This window comes from Chiloscyllium plagiosum, chromosome 24, assembly GCF_004010195.1.
Source record: "Chiloscyllium plagiosum isolate BGI_BamShark_2017 chromosome 24, ASM401019v2, whole genome shotgun sequence".
Lineage (NCBI taxonomy): Eukaryota > Metazoa > Chordata > Chondrichthyes > Orectolobiformes > Hemiscylliidae > Chiloscyllium > Chiloscyllium plagiosum.
In genome coordinates, this window is record NC_057733.1 from 21,595,406 (window position 1) to 21,607,966 (window position 12,561).

The 12,561-nt window shown below is 38.9% G+C and overlaps 1 protein-coding gene across 4 annotated transcripts in view; it reads right to left on the minus strand.

The window, feature by feature from the left end:
* Nucleotides 1-7,008: 7,008 nt before the first annotated feature.
* LOC122562059 (bMERB domain-containing protein 1-like) overlaps nucleotides 7,009-12,561 on the minus strand; it is a 70,211-nt gene continuing 64,658 nt past the window's right edge. For 2 of the 4 annotated variants that reach the window (XR_006315204.1, XR_006315203.1), the window contains exons 8-9: nucleotides 8,523-8,684; nucleotides 7,262-7,337 (exon numbers count right to left, since the gene is read on the minus strand). Coding sequence is in view for 1 of the 4 variants with exons in the window: in XM_043714528.1 (XP_043570463.1) it covers nucleotides 7,219-7,337 (119 nt within the window). In the remaining 3 variants the exon portion in view is untranslated. Of the gene's footprint in view, nucleotides 7,338-8,522; nucleotides 8,685-12,561 lie in introns of all 4 variants that reach the window. The other 2 variants (XM_043714528.1, XM_043714527.1) reach the window with 2 other exon arrangements.

Below are 12,561 nucleotides of genomic sequence, written 5' to 3' on the forward strand. Positions count from 1 at the left end.
AGCAAAGCTGATATTTTGAAGATTCCTGATTATAGTTCAATTCCATTTTCTTACTGCAGATTCCAAGATGACTTGGCCCCAGAAAGCACAAGATGACGTAGCCCTTCTGCAACCATTTTCTTTCCCAAAAAAATTTGGGTTTTTGTCCCCAGCTATCCTAAACTCATCTCAGAGGATACAGACAGGAAGGTGAAAAGGTAGAAAACTATCCGTCTAAACTGGATTCATTAGCAGGTTTCAGAAATTGTGGGATATTGCACTTACTTTCTCATAGTTAAATTTTTAAAAAACATTAACGCAGTGCCTATAATTCAAAACCATTTATTATTACTAGCAGTAAGAATTAACATTAATAGTCAAAGACATAACTACTGTTACATTGTTACTGGAATTACCAAGACAAAAGATAATGGGCTGATTTTCTTGTTTTGCTGTCCTTTAATTTAGTACACACCAGGGACACTGTAATAAGAGAGATGAGGGCAATCATGGCTCTATCACATCATTTTATTCCTTCAGTGTTAGAAAGGTATTCATTACATGAGGTATCCAGATGAATGGCCTCTAAACCCAAACTCTACCTAGCCAGGAAAGAATAGAAAGTGAAGACAACAGGATCAAAAATAGGCCCTGGTTTTCTTCCAAGTACAAAGGTTTCTGATGGAAATCTGTTACCATTTTGGACAACAATCAGAAAACCTTGATGACAGTGGCCATTCACAATGTTTCAGGCTTGAAAGATTTTGAACAGCTCTGAATTTCCTCTCCATTACCTCAGCATTGGTCCACATCAGGTACAAGGTCTTGGAGGAATGGCTGGAAATATAAGCAAAATCAGGTCATTACAGGTGAAGTATTTTTGAAATGCAATCTACCTTCTGAGCAGCAGGGACATGAGAAACAGGAAAATCAGTTGCCCATAGATCTCCATCTTCATTTTATAAGAGATGTGTAATGGATGTATACGGGCTAAATTTATCCAATGCAAGAACATTTTAATGTTTTGAACATATTGGTACAAAAATGACTGTGTAAAACAATCCCAGTTATAAAATTATGCTGAATTAATGTTGGTGAGTTATTCTTCTTCTCAGTCCTGGGAATTATTAAATTCCTTTAATAATGTGATGATGTGAATATGCCAGTGTTAGATTGGGGTGGATAAAATTAAAAATTACACAGCACCAGGTTATAGTCCAACAGGTTTATTTGGAAACATTAGCTTTCAGAGCACTGCTCCTTCATCAGGTAGCTGTGGAGCAGGACATAAGACACAGAATTTCCTAGATTGCTGGTAAGTCTTCCATCTTTTAAAATGGATTGCAGATTTTGATTATTATGTAAATCCCCAAACTTCATTTAAGTCATATTCTTGACATAATTTAAGGTTTTATTTTAAAAAATGACATCTCAGCTCAGCAATGTATTAAAGGTGTGAGTTTAGAGTCTGTTTGTATCCCAGTCTTGAGTCAGATTGGTTCTATTTCCAAAGTAGGAATTTATAAAATGTTACATGGATTGACTGCCTGCAGATTGTGTGCTTTTTGCACAAAATACAATGTGTCTGCAAATGCAAATTCATCCCATAGACTGTGTGTGTGCGTGCGTGCATGAGAGAGGGAGAGTATGAATGTGTGCATGTGAGTGTGAGTGCATGTGAGAGAGTGTGTGTTTGCTTGTGTGCATGCTTGGTGGAGTGTGTGTGTGAGTGTGATAGAGTATAAGGCTGTGAGAGGGTGCGTTCGTGGGTGTTAGTGTAGGGTGTGTATGTATGTGTGTATGAGAGAAAGCATGTGTATGAGAGAGGGTCTGCGTGAGTATGTAAGAGTGTGTGTGCGTAAAACCTTAAGTTATTTCAAGAATGTGAGTTATCTCAACATTGGCCTATTCTGTGCTGTACATTTCTATGTTCTAAAAGGAGTTCCGGGATTTACATATTAATGAACCAAAACCTGCAACCCATTCTAAAAGATGAAAGACTTAACAGCAATCTAGGTTTGTTCAATATATTGTTTCAGTTGCATGACACTGTAATCTTTTGCTATAAATTCTGTGTCTTATGATCCTGCTCCACAGCTACCTGAGCAGAACTCCAAAAACTAGTGTTTCCAAATAAATCTGTTGGACTATAATCTGATGTTGTGTGATTTTTAACTTTAATAAAGTGATAACTGTATTTGTGATTCACTATCAGAAATACTGAGATATACTGTGAGATTTTCAATCTTTTGCCTCAACATCAGTAGCAGCAAATGCAACAGTAACAACAGGCAATGATGGAAAACAAAATCTAAGCAATATAAGATATATTAAGTTGCAAACAATTTTCAGGCAATTAAGCAATCTTAGCATTCAGGTAACAAAGGAATAATTACATATTTGTCTTAATGGTTTACAGCATTATGTAATCGCCCTCAGTTGGATCACCATCATGCATATCACTTATAACCATCCAATTATTTCTGCAGATTCAGCATTCCATTCGTGAATAAAAGCAGTTGTGCATTTCAAATAACTCCACACTTGAACTCCTGCAAAATCAAGGCACTATCACTTATAATACTCTGCAGGCAGATTTAAACAATGTACATTATTTCACATACTTAACACTACATTTACACAAAACACCATTGGAATTCACTAGCTATATTTCCTGGACATAGAAAACGTACCATTTTAAACAAGACCAAGCTGCACAGCAGGCATAATAATGTAATGTCTTACAATGTTTTGAACGTTTAAAACACTTCTAAATACAAGATACATTTACTAGAGAATGCAATTGTGCTGATCTGCTTCCGAGTCAGTTTTACTGCATGTCACCTTGAATTACACTCAATATAAGAGAAGAATGCAGTTTGTAGCCTGCATGAATCAACAATAAAAGATACAATAGCAATATCTTGTGAAATTGGGAGGAAATGAGGGGTAGAATGTACATCAATCAAAATTAATATACCAATGGAAAAAGTATAAATATAGAAAATAAAACACTTTTTTTACAGTTTGATAAAGTACAACATGACAGAGCCCCCACCCCCCAAATAAAATGAGCAATAGTGCACGAATCATAATACAAAAATGCATGAGGTATCATGTCATTAAGTGCCTGCACAAAATTTAATCTACAACTTGCATGAAAGATAAATTTTGTTTATTGTTATGCACCTTGGGTATTGGAATGAATGGAATAAGTTCAAAAGCACAAGTCTGGGTAATCAGACATGGTACATGTTCCACATCAGATACCAGCGTGAACCCAAAAAGTTGTAAAAGTAAGTGGCAACCCATTCAGTGAAGTATCTATCCCTCATTGTAGCTATTCATAATAGATTAAATCTTTTGTGTACTTTTTCATGGCAAATTATTGAATGGTTATTGGTTTTGCATCAAGCAATGAAATACGTTATAATAAAAATTAGTTGTTTCAATTTTGAAGTCTGTTGGTAATTCCACAGTGTGACATTAGAGTCGAGAGTGTGATGTTGGAAAAGCAAAGCAGGTCAGGCAGCATCCAAGGAGCAGGAGGGTCGACATTCGGGTAAAAGCCCATCATCAGGATCATTCCTGAGGTAGGGCTTTTGCCCGAAACAGCGACTCTCCTGCTCCTCGCATGGTACCTGATCTGCTGTGCTTTTCCAGCACCACACTCTCGACTCTAATCTCCAGCATCTGCAGTCATTATTTTGACTTAGTCTGAGATATGAGTTTGTTCTCCATCTGTCCTTCTTATTTAACATAAAGTAATTTACCTGATTATGTATCACACAAATTATTCAGGATCAGGGATTGGGAGAGGGTTCAGAGTGTCAAAAATTTGCAGTGTGATACATGTTAGTGCACAATTATCTGACTTATCAAATTAAACTAATAACCCATCAAACCGTGGTTTTAATACTTAAGGAAAAGAGGCCATTTCTTTAGAACATATAGTGTTGGATAATCATTGTTTGCAAAGATCATGCATCACCAGAATTACCAACATTCATCTCAGAGTTGGTTATGAATCTCTTGCTCAGAGATCACCTACTGAGGTGTGAGCAGATGGAGTAACTAAATTGTTCTTCAAAACAACCAGCACACTCACATTGAGCCAATATCTTTCTGCTGCGCCCACACTGAAGAGACTATTTAACAACCTCAAAACCATAAAATGTTTTAAATTTGCATTGAGTAGCTTGGATTTGGAATGTTCTGCCTGATAAAGCAGAGGTCAGATTCTAATTAAAGGACACAATATCTCAATAAGTAAATGGTAAGCACTCAACCATGTGCGGTATTTATAGTTGCTAATTGCTTTTTAATCTACATTGCTTTTCGGTGTACTTTATTGGGCAGTACAACTGAAACAGATGTATTAAAATATAGCAATGGGAGTGGAGATGACATGGTCTTGAAGCATTTCGATCGCTTTGCTCAATAGCTTTCAGTTTGCTCTGTTGCTGTAATCTGAATTAAACACAAATATTCCCAAGTGACTCTTAAAAGGAAAGTAAGCAGAGATTCTCCAAAGGTATGTATTCTCCACTCACCCTGTTGACCCTCTATTTACCTATTATTTTAATGCAATGAAGCTATTTAAAGTTTGTTCAGAATGTCCATGTGAGGTGCATGGAAAAACGTGAGAGACTAATAGGAGATACCAAATTCTTTTAACCATCCTGGTGATGTTCATCAAAATCATGTGCAAACATGAGCAGGAACAAACACTGTGTGTATGCAATTTATGAATGGTGTTTACAGAACTTGATTTGACGCAGGTATAAAGACTATTACACCAAGGTAAATAATAGCAATTACATCCCAGGTCTAAAAGGCTTGGATTTTCACGTAATGGAATGGGGTCATCAGAGTGGTACTCCTTCTTGTCACTTGGACCCAGCTATAATCATGCTATATTTTTCCTAGGATGGAGGTCATTAGAAATGCTATAAGACTACAGCATCTAAAAAGCAGGAGGGTACTTAAAGGGGTCAGAAGAATACAGAAGAAGGAATTCATTATCAATTTCAACCAAGTACAAAGTCTAAGAAGGTAGGTGTTTGTAGCCCAACAGGAAAGACAAGGCCATTAGTAAACCCTCTCCCAGTAATTTACAATTGTTACTGTGACTACACTAGGTATTGCCCCCTACCCTTCTTCTGAGGGTAACATGGATTATTAATTGGTTAGGAGATAGGAACTATGTAGCAAAGTTTAATAAAGTATACTTTGATTGACAGATTGGGTCAGATGGTGTTCACCACGGGTCTGTATCGGAGCTTTAGCTTTTCAGCAGTTACATCAAATTAGAAAATTCTATATTTAAATTTGGAGAGCATGGAGACACAGTAAGTTGTGTGGATGGGAGTAGTAAGTTTCAAAGGGACATAAATAAAGCAAGAATGCAGGGAAATTGTGACAGACAGACTTAACATTGGGAAATACGTTAGGAACTATGAAGGAAAAAAGGGATTTGGTCCCTAGATAGATACTTCACTAAAGGTTAATCTACACACATAAAGAAAAATCATATAAAGTTGAAAGGAATATTGGTGCTCCTCTGTAAGGGTTTGAAATATGAAATGGAGTAAATTATGTTTCTGTTGGAGCCATGGCCATCTGTAGTACTTTGTATAGTTTTGCAAACCCATACCACAGGAAAGGTCGACTGGGTTATAAGGGATTGACTAGAATGATGACAGGTTTTAAAGGGTTAGAATGTGTAGACAGATTGCATAAGAGTTGCTTTTATCTCTTGGATTCTAGAAGGTTGAGTGATGTAGTTGAGTTGTTTGAATGGTAAGTGATGGAGTGAAAGAATCCAAACAAGAGGTACCAACATTTAGGAGTGAAATCAGGATTGTGTCACACAAGCAGCGAAGAATTTTAAAACTTTCTCAACCAAAGTTTTGTGGATGTTAGGTCATCTGAAATTTTCAAGACAGACTGACAGATTTTTATTAAATAGAACTAGAGGGCATTTGTTTAGGGTGAGAGGGGAAAGATATAAAAGGAACCTAAGGGGCATCTTTTTCACACAGAGGATTGTGCGTGTATGGAATGAGCTGCCAGAGGAAGTGATGGAGGCTGGTACAATTGTAGTACTTAAAAGGCATCTTGAGGGTATGAGAGAGAGATATGGGCCGAGTGCTGGCAAATGTGATTAGATTAGATTAGGATACCTGGTTGGCATGGACAGGTTGGACCGAACGGTCTGTCTCCACACTGCACATCTCTATGATTCAATGACTCTGAGTCTCAAGGCGTAGGGAATAAATGGAAAATGGAGTTGAGATAAAGATCAGCCATAACCTAATTGAATAACAGGACGGTGTACTCCTGTTCCTAGGTCACTGACTGTGAATTCCATAAATACATTACATTGCTACATGAACAAAGAGACCTTGGAGTGCAGATTCATAGCGCTTTGAAAGTAGAGTCGTAGGTAGATAGGATAGCGAAGGAGGTGTTTGGTATGCTTTCCTTCATTGGTCAGAGTATTGAGTACAGGAGTTGGGAGGTCATGTTGCAGCTGTACAGGACATTGGTTAGGCCACTTCTGGAATATTGTGTGCAATTCTCGTATTCCTATCGGAAGGATGTTGTGAAATTTGAACGGGTTCAGAAAAGATTTATAAGGATGTTACCAGGGTTGGAGGATTTGAGCTATAGGGAGAGGTTTAATAGGCTGGCCTATTTTCCCTGGAGTGTCAGAGGCTGAGGAGTGACCTTATAGAGATTTATAAAATCATGAAGAGCATGGTTAGGGTAGACAGACAAGGTTTTTTCCCTGGGGTGGGGAAGTCCATGAATAGAGGGCATAGGTTTAGGGTGAGACGGGATATTAAGAGACCTGAGGGGCAATTTTTTCATGCAGAGGGTGGTGCGTATATGGAATGAGCTGCCAGAGGAAGTGGTGGAGGCTGGTACAATTGCAACATTTAAAGGCATCTGGATGAATATATGAATAGGAAGGGTTTGGAGGGATATGGGCTGGGCACTGGCAAGTGGGTCTAGATTGGGTTGGGATATCTGGTTGGCATGGACGAGTTGGACCGAAGGGTCTGTTTCTGTGCTGTACATCTCTATGACTGTATGACTTGAGTAGAATGTAGCTTTACACAAATATCTTTAATTCATCTGTTGCAGAATGAGCTATCACTGAAATATTTTTATCCCAAGAACACTGCTGCAGAGATCCAAAATATTCAGGGTTTTCTTAAAACCTTTTGACTTTTACATGATGGAACAGGTGAATCCACAGCATTCCTTCAGCAGGGTCAGCCCAGTCTTCGCCACAAATGGTGCTGATGTCTGCTGTGCTCTCGATGTCATCTTCCTTTCCTTTATAGCATCTGTGATGAGATAACAACAACATTAGTGATCTGTTGTAACACAGCATTGTATAGCAATGTTCATACACATTGAATTACCTTGTCTTTTTCACACAAACATATAATGGAGTCTGTTCCAAATAGTCAGAGAAAAGTTTGAATTAAGTCCAAGCTGCAAATACAAGTAACGTTTCAACGACTGAAAACCAGCTGTCCAAAGACCAGACAGTTTTCTCCCAGATGCCTTTCCTAAGGCAAAGTGTACAGAAGAAGGAAGACACTGTTCTGAGCCTGATTCCAGAAAACAAAAGTATTGAATTTACTTCATAGAATCCCTACAGTGTGGAAACAGTCCTGAAGAAGGGCTTATGCCCGAAACGTCAATTCTCCTGCTCCTTTGATACTGCCTGACCTGCTGCACTTTTCTAGCAACACATTTTTAAGCTCTATTTGGCCCACCAAGTCCACTTTGACCCTCCAAACAGCAACCACTCAGACCCATTCCCCCACCTGATTACTGTACTCTACATTTTCTCTGACTTATGCACCTAACTTAGGCATCCCTGAACACTATGGACAATTTAGCATGACCAATTCACATAACTTACACATCTTTTGATTGTGGGAGTAAACTGGAGCATCCAGAGGAAGTCCCTGCAGACACAGGGAGAATGTGCAAATTCCACACAGACAGTGTCCCTGGCACTGTGAGGCAGCAGAGCTAACCACTCAGCCACTGTGCCACATTGAGATTTGTTTAACCTTAGGACCAGCTCTGTCTCCCTCTGGCCCTCTTCATTCACTAGCCAAAAAGCTACCTTTTCCATCAGCAAGAATATTCCAATTATAACATTTCTAGCTGCTTTCGAGGGAAGAAGATCTGAAGTCAGCCATTTCTCTCTGTCTCTGTTACTGCAGTTTTTAGATCAGAGTGGTGCTGGAAAAGCACAGCAGGTCAGACAGTGTCCTCGGATACTGCCTGACCTGCTGTGCTTTTCCAGCACCACTCTGATCTAAACTCTGGTTTCCAGCATCTGCAGTCCTCACTTTTGCCTATCTCTGTTACTGCTGTCCAATTGAAGCACTCTATACTTGTAAGAATCACTCCTTTGTTAGATAAGTCAATTTTTTAAAATTTGTACAACCAAAACTTATAAATGTTCAATGTTTCGGCAGATAATGGTTTTGTAGTATTACTCTGATTACCTTTACTGGCACCTTGTGGTTTCCGTCACCTTCGCCAATGTGTGTTTCAGTATTTTATGAAGATGTTTCATATTTTGAATTTTTGTAGTTAAAGCATTGGGGATACTGATACATTTGAAAAGATTAGAGAAACACCCAAACTGTTTCTTTTAGAAAGGGTCTCTGAAAGGAGAACGAAATATATTTTAAAAGATAGTTCTGCGCAGTCACATGCCTTAACATAATAGCTTGAACTAATTAACTGGAAGGCACATGCATAGACTTATAACTGTCAGGAATTAAGAATTATTTGGACTTTGTCTGGAGTTCAGTTGGGATTAAGCCTGTTGACAGGGAGAAGCTACTTAGCTACCTCTGCTGTTCTGAGAAAACCCTTATGGAAAGTGCAGTGTGAAATTTGTAAAACTCAGCTTGTTGTTCTGTTGAAAAGACATTTAGTTCTAACAATTCCTGAACAAATTGCATTTACAAAGGTTGCAGTGACAACTGCTTGTAGTTCATAGAATCCCTCTAGTATGGAAACAGGCCATTTAGCCCAACAACTCCACACTAACCCTCCGAACAGTATCCCATCCAGACCTATTCCCCTATCCTATTATTCTACATTTCCCCTGACAAAGGCACCTAACCTACAATCCTTAAACATTACGGTCAATTTACATTGGCCAATTCCCTTAACCTGCATCTTTGGACTGGTGGAGAAAACCCACGCAAATTCAGGGAGAATGTGCAAACTCCACACAGACAATCACCCGAGGCTGGGATCAAACCCAGGTCCCTGGTGCTGTGAGGCAGCAGTGTTAACCACTGGGCCACCGTGCCATATTTAGTCATATCTGTCTCAGCGTGCTAAGATGCTGATTGAAAGCCATCTTGAATATTTCTTACGTTATCCTTTCCCCATCAATAATTATTCCCATTCACAATTATTAGCCAAAATGTAATATTCAAAATTAATCTCTGCATAATAGGTTATTTTCTCTGGTTAATTGGGGTGTGTGTGTGTGTTGTGGGTGTGTTATTTAGATGTGTAATTATTTATACTCCCCTATTTGAAATGATGCATTCATCAGCTTTACATCTTTGTCATGTTTTTCAAAATAAAACAGTAATTTTGGTCTTTATTAAAGAAACCTGATTGATGGTTCTTTTATTCTAACCCTAAGTATATAATTGAGTATGTCAGTAACTAGATAAAGCACTTAAGCTTCTGTTGTGACCAGTGGAGTGGTAGGTCTAGAGACAGACAAAACACAACTCCAACTTTGGTTGTAACAGAAGTAAATACTGCTTCAGGTAGTTTACTAATCCCACTTTTTCTATTTTGTCTAAATCTTGTCTAATGATTGGGGTATAGGATACCATCATAGAGCCTTTAAAGAAGAGGCTTTGTTTTAGCTAACAAGTTGGTATACTGCATGATAGCAATAAGTACAACTTGGAAAACCACTCAGCATAATTACTTGGACTCTTAGGAGCTGTACACACCACATTTTCTCCCTATGAAAACTCATGTAGAGGTCACTGTCTTGACCCACAGGCTATGTGTGATATCAACAGAATAGGAGAGTTCAATGTAACATGAATATTAATTCCTTTAATATTATTTCCTTATACAACAGTTATGAGGGCCTGTGACACTCTGCCATCCTGTGAACTACAAACTAATTTTCTTTTATCATATTAATCAAAGAAAGCCACAAAGAAAGCCATTGGAGAGGAGTTGGTTCCACAATCTGTGAAAATTCCAAATCCAGCACAGTTTTGGTCATGATGGCACTAGATTTGGGCCACTGTATAACTTTCCAATCAAAAACAAACAATGAAAGGTTTCACAAGTTGCCTCTTCTCTAATCTGAAGGATGCTTTCTCAAGTCAAACTTGGCTAATAAAGTCCAAAAGAATAAAATGGAAAGTATTAAAAAATTTCATTTAGATTAGGTCTCAGATGTCTGTCAGAAATGCCAGGTTATTAATAATATGAATTTAAAATCCAAGGGTCTGAATACTGACAACTGAGGAACTCCACTACAAGCTTTCCTCCAGCCTGAAAAATATCCATTGACCATTATTCTCTCTTTCCTATCACTCAGGCAATTTTGTTACCATAGTGATTGTAACAGGGTCAGCCAGGTAGACCTCATAGACTGAGGTGTTAATCTGGTACTATCAGGAAGCCCTGGCTGACAGATAAGAACAGGAGCATCAGGGGTTCGGCCCAAACATGACACTAATTGTTAAAGTTCACTTGATAATGTAACTTTTAAAAAAGGTTTTGCGATTTACATATGAAAGAACTGAAACCAACATGGTCATTCTAACAGATCAGAGACTGTGGTGAAAGGGTTAAAATTGTGTCCCAATACATGTGTGAATCTAACCGAAAATGGAAGGTGTCGCTTGGTCCCGTGTGAATCTTGTTATACACCTTCCCGTGTGAATCTTCTTATCTGTATGTAACCAGAATGGAATGTGTTTTTTAGCCTTGCTCTGCTGTTCACATGAATGTTTATATCTGGAAAAGAGTATATCAGCTGGAGAAGTCTCCAGTTCGGTAGAGTCTGCTCCGGGGTTACGTTTAACCGCCGAGCGTGGGTTGTTGGCAACCGCTCTACGAGAACTGACGGCTCCCAGTTTTGGTAACATGTAGAGTGAGTATAAGCCAGACCCGTTGTAAGTACGAGACTGGTTGTGGTGACACTGCGGGGAATAAAACACTTATATTCTAGCAGACTCGCCTCTTGGCTGTTTGTTCTGTGTCAGACTACTTTCCTGCGAGCCTGGTCCTTGACCTTGAGAATTTTTTTAAAACAGAGACATAGCAAACAATCCAAGTATTTTTCAATATATAATTTCAGTTACATCACACTGTAAACTTTTGCTATAAATTCTCTGTCTTACAATCTTATTCTCCACAACCACTATGGAAAATAAAGAGCATGAATGCATGGGAAGGGTTAAAGCATGAAGACGGTTGAAACTTTATTGCTGGAACAGCACAGCAGGTCAGGCAGCATCCAGGGAACAGTAAAATATCTAATCATGCTGTTAGAATAACATTAAGTAGAATGTAGGAAAAACTATAGTGATGCAACTAAAGAGATAATGGGAACTAACATCACTGGTTTATTGTGTAGCTGGAGTGAGGGAATGTTGATTAACACAGTTGGACATGCTGATAAGCTAACAAAAATAGGATATATAAAAAAATAAAGAACCATGGTCCCTGAGGTTCGTGGGCATTCAAGCATCTGCTTTCTGAATGTCATGGTTTTTGTTTGCAAATAAAAGACTTACTCCTTGAAGAACTCTCCGCGTCTCCTGGTGATTCTCTACATTTTCTCCACGACACTACCTGACGAAGGAGCAGCGCTCTGAAAGCTAGTGCTTCCAAATAAACCTGTTGGGACTATAATCTGGTGCTGTGTAATTTTTGACTTTGTACACCCCAGTCCAACACCGGCATCTCCAAACCATTATTTGAGAAGTTTGACTCACTCAATCCTGCCTTCAAAGACTGGACCCAGGATGTGGAAAGAATACATAACTTTTTCCAGGCAAAAGACATTGGAGCAGATGAAAAGCAACAAGCAATCCTGATAGTTTATGGACCTACAGCTTTTTCAATTATGCAGGTAGTGGAATGTCATTTATAAATAAAACAGCTCTTTTGGGATGCTGAAAATAATATTGGTGAACTCAATTGCAGGCTGAGAAAACTGGCCAACTGAACAGTTTGTTGGGAATTGGATCAGCTCAGTCAGACAGGTATGCAAACCAGGTAAAAACAATGACTGCAGATGCTGGAAACCGGATTCTGGATTAGTGGTGCTGGAAGAGCACAGCAGTTCAGGCAGCATCCAATAAGCAGCAAAATCGACGTTTCGGGCAAAAGCCCTTCATCAGGAATAAAGGCAGAGAGCCTGAAGCGTGGAGAGATAAGCTAGAGGAGGGTGGGGGTGGGGAGAAAGTGGCATAGAGTACAATAGGTCAGTGGGGAAGGAGATGAAGGTGATAGGTCAGGGAGGAGAGGGGGGAG